This window comes from Anopheles cruzii, chromosome 3, assembly GCF_943734635.1.
Source record: "Anopheles cruzii chromosome 3, idAnoCruzAS_RS32_06, whole genome shotgun sequence".
In the NCBI taxonomy this organism is placed as follows: Eukaryota; Metazoa; Arthropoda; class Insecta; order Diptera; family Culicidae; genus Anopheles; species Anopheles cruzii.
This window is the reverse complement of record NC_069145.1, coordinates 25,396,018-25,419,469: the sequence shown is the minus strand read 5'-3', so window position 1 is coordinate 25,419,469 and position 23,452 is coordinate 25,396,018. Positions and strand designations below refer to the sequence as shown.

At 54.7% G+C, this 23,452-nt stretch overlaps 1 protein-coding gene across 1 annotated transcript in view; it reads left to right on the top strand.

The window, feature by feature from the left end:
- The first annotated feature begins 2,184 nt into the window (after positions 1 to 2,184).
- Positions 2,185 to 23,452, top strand: part of LOC128272381 (endothelial transcription factor GATA-2) — a 71,932-nt gene continuing 50,664 nt past the window's right edge. Inside the window, exon 1 of the mRNA XM_053010182.1 lies at positions 2,185 to 2,371. Within this exon, the coding sequence (XP_052866142.1) occupies positions 2,185 to 2,371 (187 nt within the window). The remainder of the gene's footprint in view (positions 2,372 to 23,452) is intronic.

Below are 23,452 nucleotides of genomic sequence, written 5' to 3'. Positions count from 1 at the left end.
TGTTGCAGCAGCAGCATTGTTGCTACATTGCCAGCAGTTGAAAAATTGTTACCAACGCGAGGCGGCTTTGAGGGACGGACCCTGGCCGCTTCCCTTCCGCTCCCCGCTTCGGTCGAGATTCTTCTCGAGGCGTGCCGCACAACGGTACTCTCTGTCGGGTGCCATGCCGCGAGGCCGCCTGGGCTCGTGGCCCGCCTCAGCTTTATGCAATTGATATTTTATGCAGAGCGCATTTGCAAACAACGGCCCTACGGCCGCCGTTCGGTTCGGTGGGATAGGTTCTGTGACGCACGCGGGCCCGCGGCAAAGCAGCGCCATTTTGTGAGGGTTTTCCTTCGCCCTCGGCGGCGGGAGGTTGAAGAAGTTCGAAGGATCCTTGAAGCGGCGCTTATCGCGGCGCTACCATCGCGGCCCGTGCTGTATGCGTCGAGTGGCACCGTCATTGTGTGAATGCAGTCCCCGTTCTGTTGTCGACAATCGAAGCATAGTTTGAAGAAGACTTTATGGTTTACAAAAGATGTCAATTGTAACGGAACTTTGCCGTGTGATGGAACCAACGCCAATCACAGTAAATTCGCTGAACGAGAGCCATTATTTAATGCGTTTTTATCTGACCCGTTTTCTAACGAAGCTCGAAACGCGTCAATAATCCAACGGCCAGCCAGCAAACATCAGGTGGGCAGCGTTTCGGGGGCCATAAATCACCACGTAACCGGACCACGACACATCGTCATCGATAGCATCCGATGATGGCTTTTGTTGCCCCCGGTGTCGATTGTGCACCGTATCAACGAATGGATCGGGACCGTCCGGGACGGGACCCCTAGACGACGATGACCTAAGCGTACGAAAGTGGATCCTTATCGTCTTCCAGGGGTTACCATTCGTTGTCCTCCTGGGCTGGGCGGGAAGACGGTGATAGCAATCCGACGGCACCGACGGCGCTTCCGATAAGCAATGGTGCGTGAGACTACTCCGCACGAGTGGCGCAGGTTACCCTTCACATCGATTCACACGCGCACCACACAGAGATGTGCCGGTGTTCCGCTTCGGGCCAAAGGCCAATTTTACGCCTTATTTAAGCCACTGATTACTAACATTGCTACCCATTTGTTTCTCTCTATCCCCGGCCGCGCGCACAGGTTAAACGGCAATTCGGCAACGAGCCATCGTCGTGGAGCTCCGAAGTTTTGCCCCGGAACGGACCACCACAACACAATTTGTTTCACCGAGTGAACAGCCAAATTTGGGTATAAATTACACGCCGAAAAGACGAGCGTGGTAAAACGGGCCGAAGCTTGAGGAAAACCCGAACCGACCCGACCCGAGCGCTCCGGATCCGGAAGAACAGTCGGTGAAACGTCGGAAGACGAAGAACGGAATCGTACCAAAAAGGCGACACCACGCGACGGCGAAACGGAATGATAGTTATCGGTTATTATTATTTCGTTTAAATGACGTACGAACAGAGGAGGCAGTGCAACCGCAGCTAACGTATTCCTTGCCCTCCCCCCGCGGGCGTCCCACGATCGGGCCGGTTTTCTCATCGACGAATCGGATTTTTCCGCGCTGCGTTTCCGCGAGGAGTGATTGGGTTCGGTGTTCCATTCAATCCTCCATTTTGTAACCACCACACGGTGCGGTGCGTGTGTGTTGTGTGTGCGCTCGTTTGTGTCTGTGTGTCCCGGGAGCATAGCAACGCGTTGCTCTCATCGGGTTCTGCATACGCGCGGCGTGTACGAGAGAACGGGGCACGAGATAGGGATTGTGAAGCGAGAGAGAGCGGAAGAGAGAGAGAACTCGAACTGATGCGCAATCGCAATCGCGGTGGTAATCGGACACGGTGAAGATAAGTGCGCGATTTATTTGCTGTGCCGAACCATGCACGGCGGCAGCATCGGAGGAGGCTGTGCGGTGACGATGGACGGTGAGCGGCTGACGGGGAAAAACTGAACGCGAACGCGCGCGCAACAGTAGCACCCAGTTAGTGTCAGAGCGAAGCGGCCGGCAAAGGACCTCCCGATCCCGGAGTGTGTGCGTCCTGTTTGTGTGCGTCGCGCGTGTGTGTGTGCACGGTGACGACCCGGTGGCAAGTGAGTGGCGTGAGTGAGTGAAAATACGGTGGTAGCCCGATCAAACGGGGAGGAACGCGGAAAACAAACGAATCGAAAATCGAAAGCCACCATGGATATGACATCGGCAGCGGAAGCGCGCAGCTGGTACGACAACCAGCGGCTCGGTGGCTCGCCGGGCACGTCCGCAGCCCTCGGCCACCAGACGGCGGCGGTCGACCCGTCGGAAATGAATCCATTCTATCCGCTCGAAAATGGCTCCCACCGACGCTACTACCCGACCAGCTATGGCCCGCACGGTAAGTCCGGCACCGGAAACCAATTTCAGAACTGCAAACGCAGAATCTAAACATCATCGAACCTTCGACGACTCGAAGCCCTTGACCCCCCCCGAAGACGGGGCCGGAGCGTATAGAGTGTGCCGTTTCATTTTCAATAACATAAGAAAAGTAATTAACAATAATTACACAACAACCGCACGTTAGACGGTGCCGCCGCCAGGGGCCACGGAGAAGCGGCATTGCTGTCGAAGCGACGAAAAGTTGCAATTGAGATTTCCATCAAGGCGATGGCGAAACGGCGCCGGAACGCGGAACGCGTCGCGTCGCGCGGAAATGTAATTATTCTGCACGCCAAAAACCGCCAAACCGGGTGGTGGTCCAGTGGCCCAGCACCTTCCCCCCTCCTGCACACGGGTGACTGACGAACCTGTGAGCGACGATTCAGCCCGGGCCCGTGTGTAATTACTTTATCATTGAACCGTTTTTCGGGCGCACGCGCGCTCTCGGGTTCGTCGCTTGCTGTGCCGTTGAAGGTTTGTGTCGTGTTCGCGCTGCGCACTGGCGTCAATTGCATGGTTTGACGCGCTGTGGCTTGACGGTGGTGGTTAGTTCGTGCCAGAATGCAATTCTGGCTGGGAACCGTGGGGCCGTCCTCCCGCGGTGATGGTCCGTCCCGTCGTTGTCTGCTTGGTTTTGCTTGTTCGATTCGCGTGCAACATTCGCGCGCGCGCTTCGTGAGTGAAATGCTGTTCCGGCGCGATAGGGAAATTAGATTCCAACCGGGGAGGACCACCACTCGAGAGGCGCTAGCTCGGTAGCGGGCAGGCTCTCGTGAGCAGCGTAATTAAAAGATGCTTAATCGGTGTCTGCTCGGGCAATGGCGGATTTTTGAGGGCCCCGTAGCGAGCGAGCGAGTTTTAACGAAGTTTGTAACGGAACGAGCCACTCGTGGACATCATTTTTCATGCCCGTGTTTTTTCCCCCCTTTCTTTGGGTCGTGATTTTTGGGGGGCAACAAAACCGGTGCCCCCTTCTTGCGCTCATCAACATAAAACATTATTTAACGTTCCTACTTTGTACTCCATTTCATCCACCTATTTGATTTGATTGGCTTTGATGCGCAATAAATATCGTATTCGCGTTTCACAATCAGCACCCCCTCTCCGCGCCATCGCGGTGATGGTGACCTTCCCGGCGCACCTGGCCCGGCCCGAACGTAGATTTTTAATTTAAATATTTGATTTACTTCCCGGCTACCAGCACCGGAATGAAACCCTGGCGTTTTCTCGCGTCCTATCGATCAACCGAGCCGCGCTAGAGGTGTCTAGGGGCTTCTGGTGCTTGCGCTCCTTCGCTCCTCGCGGGATCGTCTTTCCCGGCGAGATGGTCCCGGCCGACCAAAAAAGCGTTTTACGATTCCTAGGAGGTGGTTAATTTTTTATTATGCCCCTGCCGACGACGAAAAGTAAACAAGGCAACGGGATGGCGACAACGTGGCCCCGCACCGGAGAGCCACGGGGACAGCTCGGAGAGGCGAGCCGAGAGTGATTGATTGATATCTCATCACTCTACTCCGAACGTTTACGACCCTCGCGGGCGTGCGCGGAGTGGAATCCACGGCCGGCCTGCAACAGGCCGTGTGGCACACCGGCCAGGGTGCTGATGACTGTTCGCTTTGGCCTCTGGTGAGTGGCGACGATCATAAAATAATCGATAACATGATACGCGGTTGTCCCCGCGTGTGCATTAGCATTTTGGATAGTTTTCGGTGCTTCCGTGCTAGGCCTTTCCGCCCCAGCGGTCTGGTCTATGGTTTTGCATTTCGCCAAGGTCGGACGGACGGCCGGGCGGCCGGCGGATCAGTTTATTCGGGGACGGGCCCGGTGCGATCGCTTTATTATCGGGTAACAATTTTCGGGGCTATTTTATGAGTTTCTTCGGGTCCACCTTCGGGTGGTGCTGTGCTGGGTCCCCGTCTTACTTTCGAGAAACTCCTGGACAGCTGGCTCGAGAAATGGTTCGTTGTCTTTTTGCGGCTGCCGTCGATGAGTTGAGGCTGATCCAAGACAGTCTAATTCAATCAGACACTCCGCCGTGTCGATGGCCGAGGGCGGGATCCTTTTTTTTTGCTATCGCTCCCTTCTTCTACGTTTCATCTGCCCGCATAATGAGGCCGCTAGACAAGCCGTCCGGCGTGTCGCGCAAAACATTTGCGCGCTCCGAAACGGGGCGCAATCGGGGACCCTCCAGCACTCCGACGCAGGCTAGACAAGGGCATGCCCAATCCCCCCTGTGCCAGAGTGTGTGTGCAATTAATTGCTACTTTCCGTGCGGCGCGACCAACACGACCACGACGGGCCGGACCGAACCGGACCAGGGCGCATTAATCGGCAAAAGTTAATCTGTCATCTCGCGGGCTGATGTCTTAATTGAAGCTAATTACCACATTTGTGTCCGAAACGCGCGCGCGCGCTCGCGCGAAGACGCCGTGGGCCGTGGGTCGGGACGTGACCGGCCGCACGACGCACAGGACTGCATTAAGGCGAAATCCTTTCCAGCGACTAGGACTCGCGAGCGCCCGCGAGTCGCCTTTCGAGCGGCCGATGGTGCAGCGCCACTTAAAATTCCAGCGCCGCCAGACACCGTGGAAGGGACACACCGAACCCGGCAAGATCGTGGCCCCAAGATTGACGACGATGACGTCCGCGGTCCGCTTTCTCTTTCACTCGCTCCGGCCAAACACCAACAATCAAACTGTCATAATTCAATTTAGCGATCCGGCTACCAGATCCGGGCCGGGGGCTTCTGTTTTGCCGGTCGCCGATCAAAAACATATGCGCCGGTGCGCGTGTGTGTGTGTGTGTGCGTGGGGAGTCCCATCGTGGGGCGAGCGCCACCAAGCGCTCCACTTTTGTCGGCGTCGGTCAAACGCATGGCGCGCATATGTTGCCGCCAGCGCCGCCGGTCGGTCGGTGTGCCCGTAGGACGATCATATTTCGATGGTCGCACCTTTGCCCGGCATGGCCGGGAGATTGAGCAAGAGACACAGAGAGACACAGAGAGACAGACAGAGAGAGAGAGAGAGAGAGACCGGCCGACCGATCGACCGATCCCAAATTAAAGGCTTTCCTTAATAAACACATTAAAACAAATAAGTGCTCATTTTTGGCGGCGTCGTGTTGTGTTTGAGGGCCACGTTTTGGGTTTTCATCTCTCTCTTTCTATCTTTCGGTCCCTTTCTGTCACACTCAAACGCACGGGGATCGCGTTTGAGATCATCATCGATCGGCGAATTCGAACGACGCGATTCGTGATCGCTCGCGCGCGCGCGCTCTAGTTAAGGAGGCCGATCCTGGAAAGTGCTCCAAATGTAACCAGGGACCATTAAGCAGGGACGGTCACAGCGTGCAAGCCACAGCGGCAAGGGTGCAGGTTAATCCGCTAAAAGGTTTTTTTTGGCCTCGATCGCCCTTGCCTCCCGTGAGCGCGTGTGCCAGACGTTCTGGTTCGGGGCATGTTTCGGTTTTTTTCTCCATTTCTTTTCCACGAAGGCATCGTCGTCGGGCGCCGCCGTGAAGCCAGCCGGCCGGGTCTTGGGTTCGAAAAAATTGCAAGATCATGCTAAATAAAATCAAATTATGTTACAACATTCTCCAGCGCTCGAAGGACCGCACGGACCGCCAGCGGCTTGCCAGAGAAATGGGAAAATATTTTGAAATGCGTTTCTTCGAATTCCTCTCCACGTGTGCCACGTGTGTGCGAAGTGCTACACGCATTCCGCGGGTCACAGGCACGTTGCGAGCGAGCATCGACGGTGATCCTGTCGTAATCCTGTACCGATTGACACGCAGTTATGTTTCAACGCAGTCTCTGGCTCCCCGCAGGTGTTCCAGGAATCGACGGCCATTGATTGTGGCCACTTAGGCGGTGGGGCAATAAAATTCAATCACCAAAACTCCGATGGCCATGAAACGCGCCATTCGACACGAGCTCCTAGCGCACAGCCAGCCCTTCCGTTTGTCTGGCTTTCGTGGAGCCAAAGGTCGTTAATTAAAGGGACGGAGCGGGAGCGGGCCGATTAACTACCGATCGTCAAACTGGCACCAAACTGTTTTTGGGGTCCTCCTAAAATTTAGGAGGTCCCCAGTCTGAGCTGCCTTGAGGTGCCTTTAAATCCTAGCAAAAATCCAGACGACTGTCAGTTGATGATTCGAAACCTAATAAAACTGATTGCCGAAGTTTTGTTGCCGTGGATTCGGCTTTGGGTAGGAGTTTTGGGCAGAAAGACCCCTAATTTGTGTGTCCATAGACCAACACAACCTCGGAGCGAGGACGCTCCGAATGGGGCTCTTGCGTGACGCCCGCCTGTCGCAGGATCCACTGCTGATGCGTGTGTGCGATCGTGGCGATAGTGTGATCATCACACCGAGCACCGAGTAAAACAGCCATAAACAGCTCCGTGCGTGTGTCCGAGCGTGATGCACGTGCTCGGCTTGTAGATCATTTCAGTGCGCTTAATGAGCTTTTAATGAATCGAATGCATTCACACGCTCTTCAGCGCTGGGATGCAGAGATGGGTTCCGAGGGCCTCCGAGGGCCGAGCGCCACACGCGCACGCGTGCAGCATTGAAGCGCAGTGAAGCTGTCCGCGCAAGCCGAGCGAGCATGAACGCAACCACCGTCAGAACCCGCCAGCCCTGACAGGCGCCCGCAAGGGCACCCATAACACCGGAAGCGAGCAGAAGGGGTCCGAAGCAAGTACGAAACGGGGACACGGCACGTAAGTTAATCCGTACCCGGCTCGGCCCGGCCCGGTCCGGGATCGGATGTGGTATCTCTAACCGATCGCTTGTACGATCGCTTGATCCTGCCTGGCCATCGATTTACGTTGGCGACATGTCCGACTATCGGGAGGTAGTTCCGACGGACAGCAAGGGGTACAGTAATCGGCCACCGTCTCGCTCTCTCTCCCTAGGGAGAAGGGATTGGCTTTACCCGGGTGTGGCGAGCTGGCGCCAGTAAGGTCCAGTAAGGGCCGTTTTAGGCTGTCCCATGGTCAGTAACCCTTGCTTCTCTCGAGTGCGCTGGTGCGCTGATCGGATTGTGGTTCGCAGGATCGCAGACAGATCATCTAGGCTACTGGCGGCGGGTTCGGTTTTGCCTGCGCTCCTTTCGAGGATCAGCTGACCCGTAGGGCCAGAAACACTTACCTGTCTCGGATGCATTGCGCCCGTTTCTAAGTACCTGTGGCCCAGCCGTGGTCAGTTTTCGGTGATCCGGTAGCGAGCCAGCGTCACACACACTCTCTCGGCGAGATTGGGACACCGATTGGGAGAAACAACACGGGAGATAGAGAGCATCGGGTACCGGCGAACGAGCGCAATGGCGCACCGACGGCTTGCGGAAACCGGTAAATCAAGAAATTCTCCACCAAACATGAATCCGTGCACCGTGTGGATAAAGTGGGAAGGGACAAACCGCCGGAGCCAGGCACGATGATGGATGGCGCAGCAGGCAAACGGAGCACAACCCTTTTTTCCCAAAAGGCGCTGAAAGAAGAAAACATAGCTTATGCTGGAACGTTCAGTAGGAAAGGAATTGGTCACCGGGAAGGAGGGAGTCAGGAGACGTGTTTTTGCACCACATTCTGTTGGCATTCTGATCGGGGCGTTCTGTCGTCGGCTTAATTTGCTACCCCTTCCGAAGGGTGGAGACTCCGGGGCGAGAATCTCGCCTCGCGGAGCATAAAAATGGCGAGCGCCAGGAACATATTTACATATTTTAACCCCGCCAAGCTCACGGGAGGCTCACGAACACACACACGGGCGTAGACCGGCGCACACCCGGAGCATAGAGCAGGCCACGACCCGCGTCCTCCGTCCGGCCAACCGAGCGCCATGTAGAGGGAGTACGTACATAATTTAAATATAAAGTTATAAAACAAGATAAACACGAGATGGTTTCTCACTCGCGGGGCTCAGCCGGGTCCGGGACCTGAACGTGGCTGTAAACATGATCTTCGTGTGCTCGCGGTCTGCCCCACACCGTGCCTCCAGCACTCTGCCCCTTCGGGGTCCCACCACTGTCCCTCTCGCTCTCTCCCGACGCTGATTAAACCGATCCTGTACGCGCGACCCAAGCGCGGTCTCATTTATTCCGTTCGTGCTTTGCATTATCATTTTCGCTTTGATTATGTTTTTCCCCATTTTTGTTGTTGTTCTTGTTGTAGGGCTCTCTCTGTCATCTTAATCCCCCGTGTTCTTGAGGTCCACCAACCCGACCGACAAGTGAACCAAGGCACACCGGGCTCTGCGATTTGATTACTCACCTTGCCATTTGGCCATGATGCTTGTTAGACCGCTGGCGGACCAAACACGAAATGTGACATCCGCCATCGCCGGGGTCCGTTCGTGTGCCCCTCGTTGGCCCGCCGCAGGACGACACAAATGAACTCATCATTCACCGTCAGGAGCAGCAGCAGCTGCTGGTCGACAGTTGAGCCCTCGAAAAAAGGTCCAATTCGAGGATGAGTGGCCCAAAGTGAGACAGAGTGGGGAAGAGGAAACCAAAACGGAACACTTCCGAAACAGAACGCAGAGGGTCCGCCCGGCCCACGAAGATTTGCTTCGTCTTCGTCGGCGGCTACCGCGCGCGACCCTTGAGCTTGAAATTGGTGGTGTAATTATGTAAAATGATTATTATAAATAATAATTACATCCAATTCCGCGATGCTCTGGCCGAGATAAGCCGAGCGCCACGGTGAAGCGCTCCGGGGATTGTTTAGTTCCTTCGCTGGGCTAGTTCGTTGAAAGTTCGAAACAAATGGCACGGTGTGGAAAATTGGAGCAGAGCAAATTGGAGCGCCGCTGCCGTTGACGTGCGCCGGTGGCCTGAGGGAAAAATTAGAAAACGAGTTTTTCTCGAGGATGACACGAAACACGGAAACGGAAAAAAATCCAGCGCTTATCGCGATTCGCCGGAATAGGATTTCTTTCATCCACACTCCTTCGGGGCGCAGTTTTTCATCCCACCGCTGCAAACGAACTTGCGGAAGTGATTACACGGCCAGCGTAATGAGTGTGTGTGTTTTTTGGAGTGCAGAAAATTAATTTAATCTCTCCCCTCAGGTGCGCCGGAAGAAAGTGCCTCCTCGAAAGTGGAGTCCTTATTTTATGCTTCTCGTTGCGGGCGCTTATCAAGCGTTGGGGGCCCTACTTACGGTGGATCAGATAATCAGGGTACACGCGCGCGCCTTCAAAACACGTGGCTTACGCGGCCGGAAAATGCTGGGATGGCTTAAGAAAAAAAAACTCCAGCACCCCGAGGCGCGTCACTTACCTTCTGTCCTGTCAGCGGCAACAAAAGCACCATTTCCATTGCGCCACGGGCAACAAACAAACTGCCGAAGCTCAAGACCAAGTCCACCCGCCAGGGGGATATCCAATTTCAATGACAAAAAACGTGTAACGGAAAGCGCGCGCGTAACAAAGTGTCCTCTTCGCTGCGTTCTCCTCCACAACAGGCGCATTGTGCCGTGGCCGGTAGCTTATGCTTCGTTCCCGGCAGACAAAAAAACGGAACCCACGACGGAATATGAAAAACGATGCGCGTTTGGCCTTTGGCCGGGGCACCCGAGAAAGGAATAAATAACCGAAATTGGAAGATTTTGTTTGTCCCAATCGTCGCGCAACAAAGAGGCGCGAGAGACGCGCCCAAGAAATCCTTTCAAATGTGGCCCTGCGTGCGGTGCGTGTCGGAAGTCGTCGAAGGAGTTGTTGGGATCAACGGACAACGCACGCGCAACAAAGAGGCCAAGGTGTCAATGGGACCGAAACAAGATCACCCGCGTGGTGGTGGTGCCAGAAAAAGGGTTCATCGGCTGCAACCAAACAATGGAAGGCTGCGTCTTTGGGATGCGATTTGAAGACAGCCGCTTGTCAGTTCCCAGCCCAACCTATTGACCCATCATCATCGGCGCACGAGAGTTTGAGCCGCCATTTTTGGCGTCCTGCAGCCAGGAAGCCATTTTGTCCTTTCGGCGAACCAATAAATTAGAGCACCCAGCGGACTCACGGACAGCACCAGCGAAATCCGCACCGTGGGGTTTTCGATTTCCGCCATCGTCCGGGAGACACCCCGCGGTGGTTCGCACGGGCTAACCCTGGAACACCAGGTGCTGCATTGCAATCACCACCCTGTAAACTCCCTGGCTGGCTGGCTGAGACCGGGAGTGGCGAAAGGGGTGGCAAAGTCGAACGGGGACAAAGGAGCGAAGCGGCGCAAAAAAACAAACACAGGCGGAAGCGGAGGCCACCGGATACTTGGTGACCGGTGCGCGCGCCCATCCAATACACTACTGTCAACCCTTGGAGGTAGACCCCTACCCGCCGGGTGGATGGCGGGGGGGACCACCAGAAGACATTCTGGGAGCGAGCGCGAGAACGTAACAACGCGGACGGAGTGGACCCATGCTGCGAACGTATTATGTTGAGAAATTTATCGTCATTTCGGCTCCCTGGCTGCCACCGGTTGCTGCCGCCGCGGGGCGCGCGCGCTCTATCGAGCCCCTCGTTTTTCGTTCGGTTCTGTCATCTCCGAATCTGGAAGCCTCCGGACTCCGCTCCGGACTCTCCTGTGTGCCGGCCGGCCGCTTTCGATGTGCAGTTATTAATATCGCTCCGAGGCCGGTTTATGGCCGGCGACGGCGACACACACGCAGTCCGAGAGAGGAACGCAGATCAAGTTCTGGTGGTGGGAGCCCCAATGGAACGGGCGCCATTTTGTTTGCAGCCAGTTCGAATTCATTGACATGCAGCAGACTTCCGCGACGGCGATGGGCTGAGCTCGGCTCGGGAGCCAGTCCTTTCTCACGCTTCCCAAAAAACAGTCAGCTGACGGTCGCCCATTCCGCGATGAACCTGGCTCTGGCGTGGGTCCCAATCAGTGGACAAAATCTGCCGACGAAAAGGACCGTCCCCGCGGACCGGATGGATTTCAATGTGAAAATGGGAAGAAACACACGAAAAAAGCGACGAGATGGGGACGGCGGGAAACATAATTCATAAATCAAGCACACGTAATGAATGCTCAACTTCGCGCAGCGCCCAGCGCAGTGAGCGGGGTCCTGCGGGGGTCCGCGGTCGTAGTATTTGGCACCTACGGTCCCCCGGACACACCGGGAAGAAGGAGGGCCCATAAGTCACCGCAGTGAAGTTGAAGCCGAATTGCGCGCAGAAGTGAGACTTTTTGGTGGGACCTTTGGGATCCAACAAAGGAACAGGACGGGCAACAACAAAAAAAGGATTATGGCCGAAGCGAACGAAACGCACGCACGCACGTGTACGTGTAGCACCACCGGGTGGTGCTCATAATTTATCAGCAATTTATTATTGGGCTCGCGTAGTGACCGCCACGCCGCGTCGCCACGTAGCAGCAATGGCGCGGGGCGCAAAATGTCGAACGGAATAAATTTGCCGTCGGGCCGGGACCGGACCGGACCGGGCTGGTCAGGCCGCGTCAGCTCATAATTCTTGCACTTGTCCGCCCCGAAAACATCGCACCGGCCCTGGCTAGTCCTTAGGCTCCTCCTTTGGTCGGTGCCCGTCTCGGTCTCTCGGAAAGTACCAAAAATGGCTTGGAGCACCTCCACAGACAGCATTGAGCCTCCGGCGCGGCAGCCAATGGGCGAACCGGGTGGCCGGTTCTTGTGTTTTTGCGGTAGAGGTTGTTCTTCTTCGTGGCCACCACCGCGAAGGTGTCAATTGACGTCTTTGCGGTCATGAATTTTAATGACGGCGCGCACCGAGAAGATGTCGCGGAACGTGCGAACGAAGAAGAAAACTGCACAGAATAAGGCGGATCAATGTTTCATTCTAACACGGCCACGCTCGGGAATCGCTTGAGAGTCCCCATCTCTTGGTCCCGGACTTTGACAGCTGTCATAATGGGCAGAACAAGAAGCAGAAGAGGAAGGCCACGATTCGCGAGTTGCGTTCGGGGAAAACGAATTAAAAAGACATTAATTGAAAACTGGCCGCTTTCGGCGGCGTGACGCCTGAATTAAGGAAGCGGAAAACTCGACATCAAAGCCCCCGGGTGTGGCGGGTGGAGATTCTGGGAAATCCTGGGGGTCGTCGCCGCGTTCGGCCCGTGGAGGCGTGTTCGGTTACAAAGCGCGTTCCACAGCCCACATGGGTCCATAAGTCCCGAAGACGGGACAGATAGATGGCGCTATTTTTGCAAAAATCCCCAACAGCGTCAGCGTCAGCGGACGGATCATTTGGACTTATTAACCCCCCCGCACCAGGGTGCATTGGTGCACCGGGAACTGCATTCCACGCCCGGCTCGGGGACAGTTTCTCGGGAATGTTTGTGGCGGGCCGCTTTGAAGGGTCTCATTTTTCATCTTCATTAATTAGCGCATGGGCCGAAAGGCCGAAAAGCGGGGACCGCCGGCGCGCACGCGGCGGTAAGGAAATGTGCACATCAAAAACACCGGGTGTGGGGGCCACTGGGTGGGCTGGTGGGCGGTGGCCGACAAAGTCCGACGGGGGCCCAGGAACATAATCTCCCGATGTCTGGCGCTCAATTAATTCATTAAATATTTACATAATACTCCGGCGGGTCCGGCCACACCAGCCACGCCAGGCGCCAGCCAGTAAGCGGGCAAGCGCCTGCAACGTTTCGATGCATCGGCCGCGTCCAGTCCGCGACCAACCCGTGACCCGACCGCTTCCCTCAGCGCTTCCCGCGATGGCAACGCAAATGTGCACGCGTTTTGCGCGGTGGCGGCGGCGCGCGTGTGTGACCTCCTCGTGCGCTGTTGCCGCGGTGGTGGTGGCCGCGCCAAGATGCACTTCCCCACCACCACTACCCCAACGGAGTCCCCAACGCTTCAGCGTGCCCATTATTTTATTAGCTTCATTTCGGGTATTTATTTTATAATAACATGCGAATGTTGATTGCTTAATGACCGGGGGCTGGCCAGGCCAGGGCTGGCCCTTCCACCCAGGCCGCACACACACACACATCGGGTGGGGGGAATCGGTTCGATGGCGTGACGATGGGTCCGCGAGCGCCACTGGGGCACATATTTTTGCATCGCAAAGCGCGATGCGTAGTCCCGCGCCAAGCTCCACTCCGTGTTGGTGGCTTAGAGAATGCACCGCCGCCTGGTTCTCTCTGTCTCCCTCTCTCCCTCTCTCTCGATACTCAAGACACGCAATCCGCACACTCGCCGGTGGAAGCGACGACCCGCACCGACGCCCAGCAACGTGTCTACAGCTTCTGTCGACAAATATGGCGCAGGATAGGCGGAGAGCCGCCGTCCCACCCGTCTCCCCGCCGCGTCGGACATGCGATGCAATTGTCAATTGTTTACCAGCGGCAGCAACGGCAACGGCGTAACGCCCACTGCACCGTGGAATGCACGCTGCGGAGCGCGCGACTCTCCCGTCGGTGGCGCGCATTGTTGCGAAATTGACACAATTTATCAATCACCGAGGCTGGCGACCGAAAAAGAAGGGAGGAAACTTCCTTGTTCAGGGACCACCCCGAAGGCGGGTGGCCGATTCGCTGGAAATGCTGGCAAACTTTTCGGACAAGCGTTATGTTTTATGCGACAAATGTTTCCATCGGTCTTCGAAGGACCCCGAGAGAAGGAGGTTGCTTCGGGTTGGTGAAGGGGGGTGGTGGTGTGATCAGTAATCTTATCCGCTCATTACCGTTGACACCTTTCCGTTCGCGATGCGGCCGATTTTAATCAGCCCGTCAGTTTTCCCGTCAGTCGTATTGATCCACGGCACGGTATCACGCAGGCTTCGGTTACCGATCGCCATCCCGAAACCGATCGACACGCCATTTCACACCTTGCCACCGAGGCACCTGCGTGTGCCGTGCAGAGGCCCCGTGCAATGAATCAGCTCCCGGGCACCGAGGACCGGTTTCTAACGTAGCAGGGTGTTCATTTAGTTTTGCGGGTCGATACCAGGAGCCAAATTTCTTTTTTGGTATGTTGGTACACTCTTCATATGAACGTATGTGAAGTTTCATTTCAATTGGTCACTTTTTTTTTACCAAGCCATTAAGTATCGAAATGTCACAGTATTTTTTACAACGGAAAAAATCGAGTATCGTGCAGTGATTGAATTTTTATTTTTGATAGGTTTAAAAGCAAAGGGAAATTATGAATCAATGTCAAGTGTAGAAGGATTCTTTGCCTTTAATTAGGGGCCTAGAAGGGGGTTCCTGAGCTTAAACGGAGTCGTACTAACTTTCAAGACGATCCATTTCAAAAGCGTCAAAAAATAGACACAACACCTGAAATCGTAGCAAAAACACTGGAGATTTTATTGGTAAATCGTCGAATTACTGAAAGAGATTAAGTATAAGGCCTGGCCATCTCATTGAGCAGTGATAACCAATATTTGGACTATAAGCATCAGCTTTATGGGATGCGAATAAAATTTTGTTAGCGGATTACTTGAAAACTAGTAAAATAATTAATTTTTATTATTGATGTAACCTCTTTCATCAGGGCAATGCACCATACTGAACTTCAGGGAGACCGTACTGAACAATAAAGTGTGTTTTAAACCGTAAAAATGTGTCCTTCTTATCGACCCGCAAAACTTAATAAACACCATAGTACTTTGGGACTGTCGCGGGTCCGGGGGGCAACGAGCTGCACTCCATTCTGGCCTTTTTCGGTTGCATAATCTGTTGCGCGATCTGGTGGGTGGTTGAAAGTAGTACCAAAATGGCCGCACCAGTGGCCGCGCTCCATTTGTGTCAAGTTTGTCGTCGTCGTTTAATTAGAATCGCTGTTTGGTGCGTAACACTCACCGAGAGCACCCTTGGCTCGCTGCACCTCGTCGCAAAATTGCAGTCGCAAACCTCCGGCGGCCATTTTTGGGGAGGTTTTCGGAACCCGATTGCCCAACACGCGCCCGCGCCCAGCACCTTTCGCAATCCGCATCCGAGAAAAACCCAACGAAACCGGATGCCTCCGCCGCCGACCTGTTCTTGAGCCGACCTCATCGTTATGGTTTCGTAGCGGACTTCTATTGCTTAATCCGATTGCGGCCACTCCCGGAGGGCGTTTGCGGACCGCAAATTGCAACCGCACTGCACCGCACCACCGCGTTGATGTTGCAACGTTTCGCCCCCGGGACCGGACTTCGGTTGCGCCCGAGCGCCGTGGTGCATCCGAAAATGGCAAACATGGCTCCGGGGGTCAATAATGGAGGTCGACATTTCGGGGACGACGACGGTGGTGGTGTTGTGCAATGTTGTCCGAGGCCAACCGAGCACCGTGAGCATTACGTGACACACCCGGCCCCCGGTGAACGGTGATTTGTGAAGAACCATCGGTCCAGCCGGAACACCCGGAAACACTGTGCTTCATGCTCGCTCGTCGGGTGGACAGTTTAATGCGCATGCCCTCGGCCGAAGCGGAGGACAAGTCCGCACCGAAGCGCCACTAGGCTTCGGACACTACGGCCAGGACGCGATCGATCGCCTGATGACGGTGACGGTGGAGATTGTTTTCCACGGGCGGACGAGAGAATTAACGAGCCGCCCGGCCGCTAAACGGCCGGGCCCCCGATTCGTTCTGGGCGATTCGGTTCGGTGGGAAGCAAGAAACGAATGGATTATTTATGCTTATGAACCAACGACATCCTCCTGTTATGTTGATTTGATGTCTGAATTGTGACCCGCTTCCGTCAGCGGGCCTTCATTCGGCTTCGCTGTCAGTTCCTTCGGTTGCTTTTCTCTCTCTCGCTTACCCTGTCGAAGGGCGCCGATGGGGTCCGGTATTTAGCCCGTTTTTTTTCCTTCCCCACTGGGCCGTATCGAATGGGTCCCTGCTGCTTGGACACGTTTGCCTTAAGATGGCACCACGATCGGGTGGAAAGGACGGAGACAGAGAGAGCGTGCGCACGGTGGAGAACCAAATAAATCAAATTGATTCGATCTCGATGAAATCAAGCTGATTAAAGTGATTATCACGTGAGCCACACGCCAACCCGGGCGGCGGTTGGTGAGTGTGTCGCGTACCAGCATAAAAGCATAGCAGCCTGGCTCGCGGGGTGCGCCAGCATAAGACGCGGAAGCGTCCGGAATATTTTAAAATCATCTTGCGGATGGAACGCCAGCGGTGTGATTTTTTCGTCCGCCAGCTTTTTGGCAGCTTCAGTGTGTCCCCTAGCGCAATTGCGAGGTTCCAGAGCCAGAGTTAGAGGAAATTCAGTATTCGACAAAACCGAAAAAAATATGAGAACAAGAAAAAGAACATCATCTGCTCGGGGTTGGGACCAATCGAGCGCTCCTTTCGAAGCCGGCGCGCGAGCAAACGATAATTATTCATCATTATCGTATCGTTCGTGTCGCTCTGCTCTTCTCTCTCTGTCGCTCTCGGAAGATTATTGCTATTATTATAAGCTACTTATGTGAATGAATCGCGGACGGACGCCTCTCGACGAATCTCGACGGGCTTCGATTGATTTTTTCGGGCCTCCGGATTCTCGGACCGCGAAAAAAACCCGGTCCACAGATGCGATAATTGGGCACCTTGGGTTTGGAGGTGGTAATTGATTTAAATTGTAAGACGATTAAATCGGTGGCTCTCGGTGAACGCGGACCAGGGCGGACCTCCTCGTCGTCTTCTTCGTCGGGCGCCTCAAGTTGTCAATGAAACACGATCGGCGGCTCCGACGCGCCCCGAATTCATTCATCGAAACGCGAGATGGAGGAAAGTGATTGCATTAGATTGCCACTAATTTGATTGCCTCGGTTGCCCCCCGCCGGGGCTGTTAGAATGTTTCGGGCGCCTCCGTCGATCCGGTTCTCGGATGCTTACGCCGGTTGCCGGTTGCTTCGTAAAACGGTTCCGGAAGCGTTTAACGAGCAGCGCAAACGCACTGACGCACCTTCGAACACACTAAGTCCACGCAGCGTGGTTATGTATCATTAAGTAATTGAATCGTAAAGGCCTGTCTCACCTTCTCTCTCTCTCTCTCTCTCCCCGGTGAGGTTGCAATTCAATTCCCAAACCAAAACATATAATTTATGTCGAGCGGGCGAGCGCGTTTCGGGACGAGTTTGCGGTTTTTGTGGTCTGACACCTTGGCTGTGGTTGCGAGGTGCGATGCTGAGCGCGCGCTTAGCCACGTGTGTTCCGAGTTGCCGGTAGTCCCTCAGCAAAATAACACTTAATTTGTGGTCCAATCATCACGACCAGGCAGTCCAGGCTTCAATTATTCGCGCTTCTCGGCACCCGATCGGAATGCGACTGATGGGCGGGCGGCCGGTCGAAGAAAGTTTGGACAGGGCCACCAATTTATCCCGGCCGCCCCGGGGTTTGTTGATTTTTCCTTCCAAATTAGCCCTGTAATGGTTTGCTGTCGCTTTTGTGGCTCAAACAGCTGGCGCAGCCTTTTCTTCGGCGAATCCGATCCGAGATCGCAACCTGTCGATCGGCCGAAGGAAACGCTGAAACGCAATATCGAGCAATGCTTTTATTTTTGCTATGTTTTGGGGCTGAGTCTGCCACCGGAAGTGCGTTCGGATGTCGACAATGGGCTTCGTGGGTTAGCTGAATTCCGATCCTAGTATTAAATTGCCAACCAAACGGACACTTTCCGCCAGTGGGCAAGCTACCAGCTAATTATGCTACGCGGGCACTATCCGCCCGTGAGATCTGTTGGTCCACTCCAGGCTACCGAGACCGCACAGGGACCACACACCAGGACTACACGCATACATCACACCTTGTCGTTGGTGTGACAAACAGCTTGCCCAACAGCCACGCCAGCGCCACTCGACAACATCCCGCGTCGGCCCGGTGATGCGCATAAATCTAATTCAATTCAAATCAGTCAACTCGAACCCGAAGAAGAAGACTCGACCCCAACCCCCGGGTATCAGGTTCCGGCGATCGGTGCGATCGCATCAATCAAAATTGCGGCAACGACAGCGTGATCCTCGTACGCGCTTTTTTTCCTCGTCCCAACATAACCAACACGGAGGAGCAGCGAGCGGGAAAGAGAATCTGCGAAAACGGGCCCTTGACCAATCCGCCAAACGGACCTCCGAACGGAACCGCGTCCATTTCACTCCATTATTTATTGGATTTTAATAATTCATAAATAAAATCAATAAATCGGCAAATCGGTGAATCGCGCAGCATCACCGCCACCGCGGGAGACACACAGAGCGGGAGAGAGAGAGAGAGAGAGAAATCATAAGGTAATAAATTCAAGAATTCCAGGAGGTCCGCCGCCGTACGCGCGAAAAGCCAACGGCCAACCGATTTGCGCAAGAACGTGGCGCGGCTTTGTCAACGCTACGCCGGCCGCGTGTCCTGCGGCCAAAACTTCTAAGAAACTTCGGCGCTTCGGCGACGCTTCGGCTGCCGTGGTCAACGTCGACGAGGAGCGCGCCCGGTCCCCGGGTTTGGCGCTTGGCGCGTGAGACCCGAGATAAATCCGAGCAGACATCGTGGCTGGCCATCCAGCCCGCGACCACCACCGATACCGAGCAAAGTGAACTGGACAAACATTACGCGAAACGCTCGAAATGACAAACCGAAACAATTCATACGTCGACAGCGCAAACGCACACGCCCGACGAAACGCCAGCATAAAACAAGCAACCCACAAATAATACCGGCCCGGTCCGGTCCGGTGCGGCGAAGCATAAGCGAGAGACAGGACAGGAAAAGGAAGCAAAAAAACGAAAACGAAAACCCCCGACACATCTCTCGAATGCGCACGAATAAACAAACAATGCAGTCGCGCGAATCATATAAACTGTAATAAATAAATAATAAATTAAATAACTGACCGCCGACACGGCCCACAGGGGCCGAGGTGGCGAGGGCCGGGACGGGGGGACGAATGTGAGCAAGCGGGAAGAGAACAAAATCGCCTCAACAATGATAACGACACTCCGGGCGGGAACCAAGGCAACCCGAAAAAGAAAAAAAACCGCGGACAACGGACGAAGAATTCGAACACGACGATGACGACGGCGACAACGACGAGCGGAGAGTTCCGAGTGGAATTTTGACTACGTCGTTCGCGGTCGAGGTTTCGCAGGAAGATGACGCGGCGCGGTGTCTCCTCTCGCCACGGAGCAGTTTGAAGATGAATTTTTGATGTGATTTCTCAGGACCCCTCTTCAGGGGGCGGGTGAACGGGAACGGGAACGAAAGGGCCGCACCGCGGGCCGGCCAATTTCAGAGGAATTATGCATCAAAATTTATGATGTCGCACTGCTGCAGCACTGCACGGACAAAAAATCGGATCCCCGATCGCTCTCTCGCGCGCGGAACATCGCGTCCGATCTCTCACAGTACATGTGTAAGAAAGATAGGGTTCATTGTTAACGAGACAGCTCGGCGAAGATATCGCGCCAGCGCCAGTGCGCGCGCGCAGGACGGCAGAAGGATGATCGAAGCTCTACGATCGGAAGCTGCGATCGGCTCAGGTGACGATCAACCGGCGCGGCGCGGCGCGGTGCAGCGCGGTGGTCGGCCGCAAAAACCGCAACCCCGAGTTGGGGATGCTGCAATCGTCAATCGTAGTCAATTTATCATCGGACCGAGCCGCGACTTCTCCTGAGCGTGCGGTTGCCCCGTTTCGGAGTCCCGTCGCCCGCGTGGTCCAAGGACCACGAAGGTTGCGCGAGTGGCATTTCCTGGCGCTTTTTTACCCCCCTGGTATTCAGGCGCAACCCGAAATTGGTGGCGCAAAATGGCGCAAACTCTCTGGCGACCGGCAACTATTTGCGCCGGCTGTTGAAACGGATGCGACGAATTTTTGAACACACATCCGCGCGGCGATCGGCGAACGTTTGTGTTTCGTTTCGTTGTCCGTTTTTTTTTTGTTTGCTTCGTTTGGAGTTTGGCCCAAAAGTGAGCATGAATTTTGACACGAACCGGTGGAACCGAGCGCGGCACCAAAACCGCAGCGAGGTATCGAAATGTTGATGCGTCAAAAGTGTGATGTGGCCAAATTTATGAATTCCACATCCGCGACCGGGGGGGCATCGATCAAACACGTCCCCGGGGATCGGTCTTCGGAAGGAGGACTAAATATAAAGGAAAAAAAACCCAAAAGACGCTGCATTTATGTTGATGGTTAAGACCACCGGCGTTCACGGGCGTTACGAAATGGCGTCGGAATGACACCCGTGATTCGTTCGAGTGTTGTACCGTGTTTGGAACATTCAAAAACACCCAAATAAGCCACCGTTTGCTACCACCGAACGGTGAATGGAGGGACCCCGCCACCGGGGTCCTATGTTATCGTCCCGACGGAAGAGACCTCCGGAAGCCCTTCGTTTGGTATGCAAATAAGACATCTTCATTTCGGTTCCCATCGCCAGCCGCAACCAATGGCCATTCCTAATGAGCTGCAAACGCGCTCGACAACAACGCGCGTGACCAACGGCGGCCCCTTGGTCCGATCCCGGCCATCAATTTGTTCGTACAGCGTTCGTCCCGCGTACGGCAGTTATCTGAAAAATGCGTTAAATATCCTTCCATTACGAGCTCCGGTCCGGTTTCGATCGGACCCTCACTGTCCGCTGGTGGCGTGTCCGGCCGCAGTGTATCGCGGCGCAGCTCACGCGAGTTCATCAGCATATTTCGGTAATAATCCTCGCCATCGAAAACATTTATCGACCACCACGCGGCGAACCACCGGCGGTCGTTTCGTCCTTTCCGGCGTGTCCTTGCCGTTGGCGGGACCGTTGCGAATCGATGGTCGTGTTTGGGGTCGAGACGAGCACAGCTCGACGGTCGACGGTCGCCGGACGCCATTTTGGTTCCTTCCGGGGCAGCAGAAACAATCGCCCAAAAAATGGAGTAAAACATAACCTCTAACAAATTGATGGTTTGACGGAGACCACAATGTAACGAAATTAATCTCCCAAAAGTTCACCCAACCAGCCAACGGGCGAAACAATGGGGCGCAAGAATTTGGGTTCCGGGCCCGCCACTATGATTGCAATGGCTTCGTGCGTGACTTTTGCTTTTTCTTCTCGGTCGAGGGGGACCGGAAACGGTGGTGGCGGACCCAGCTGGACCTCGAATCGTGGAGGTTGGCTCCGCTCGAGTAACGCCGGTTTCGTGCGCGGCGTCCCCGATCGTGGCGTGGCGTGGCGGTTGATCCTTGGCGCTCGGAGGCCCCGTTTGTCCAAATGGTGATAATTACTACCACCGGTACACGCACGCAAGCACACACACACACGGGGCAGCACCAGTCTGCGTACTTCGACTTGTGTCCGGGGCACTAATTGTAATACTCTCATTGGCCAGCAACTCAGCAAGCTGTTGATAGTTGCCGATTTCCTGGTCGTCCAACTTCCGACGAACTTCGAACCCAGAAAGGGAGGTCCCCCCCCACACACACACACACACCTTTACGACGCACTATTCCGTGGTTCAAGCTCCGGAGCGGTTGTGTTTTGATTTCTTTCCGTTGAAGTTTGGCGTCCCCGCCATTAACATAAATTAAATTAAATAATGTAAGCGAGGGTGCCAATCCCTGGTAGGGCGCTTGGCCTACTTCCTGGGGCCCAGTGCGTAGTTCCGTTGCGTTGGCGCTCAGTTTTTTTCTTGCCGTGGCTTCGCTTCGTCTGGTATCCTCGGGTCCGTCCGGAGGCCGACTGGTTATTATTAATCTTACTCCCCACCGGTGGTGTGTTGGGCAACATTTTCACAACCACGTTCCTGACACCCTGCACCAGATTTTCACCCCTTGCCGGTGGGTGGAATGGCAATGAGTTCCAACAGCGAGTGGCGCCCCCTAGCGAGGGAGTGGAATGATGGAATATTTTAAGCTACTGTTCCGCAACTGTTCCGTTCCAGGAGCGGGCGGGAGTTTAAAGCGAAGCCAGCCGATCGATCCGACTGGCTGTGTGTGTGTGTGTGTGTGTTTGGGGTCGCAGGGTGCCGCTAGGGAACGCTAAATAAAACAAACAAACCCAGTCAGCCAGCCAGCTCATTTGGCGCATTCCGGTGGCTCTGGGGCGGGCAACGCTGCAATCGATTATCGCTGCCATCGACGGGTTCACAAGGAGAGGCTCACGGAAGCTAGTCTTCTGACAAATTCGTTCGTCAAATAGTTCATCGAGCGAATCGGAACTGAAATTAGGCGGACTTCGACGGAACATCGTTCGATGTCCATCGTCATAAAGAGTAAAAGTGTTGCTCTGTCATATAGAACCTTAAACTTTATATAAACATTGGCCGTTCGACGGTGACAGCGGTGCTTAATACGTCGCTGGTCGTTCTGGTAATAATAACAAAATTAAGAAACAATAACAACTCATTCACAAGTTTACTATAAATTAGCGAGGTCACAATAGCGCAGCGTCCAACTCCGCATCATCCGTTGGTCCATTGCATTCCTTTGGGACGTCATTTTTAAATACTTGGTTTCAAGTTCCGTTCAGTTGGACGCCTGTAATCTGATTCCAATTCAATTCTACATCTCCACTGTGTGTGTGTCTCTGAGCCGTTCATTTAACTCGTTATCCTTTAAACTAATAGAATATCGCCCAGCCCATCTGGCAACCCTTTGCGCCGGGGGTTCCCTCTTCCCATCAAATCCGCCCGAGAGCCAATCTCAGCTTCAGCCCGGCCCAGTCCACCCGAAGCCATTGCCTAGCCCTACCTACCAACGGCCACGGCAGAGCATCTCTTATCGCACGCAGATCAAGAAGCGACCAAACGATGCGTTTCGATTTTTCATTTTATCTCCCTCCTCGGCAGGACTCCATGCCGTGAGTCCTGGCCCGCTACCAGTGTGTGTGTTATAAAGTAATGATTGGAGTACATTACATTAGAAATGTTCGCCCGAACTGTCGCTCCCTGCGGCCCCTTTCCGCGGCACGGCCACGAACGGTGGCGTCAGCAGGGCTAATGTTTGCTTGAGGTTTCAGGAAGCAATCGAACTGTGGCCCCCTCGAGATTCGGTTACAACCACAAAAAACACAGGGAACCGGAACCTGATGGTCTGAGCTATGCTTTATGTATGCGGCAGCATAGTTCTCTCTCTCGCTCACTCGCTCGCTGTTGGTGCAATTTTG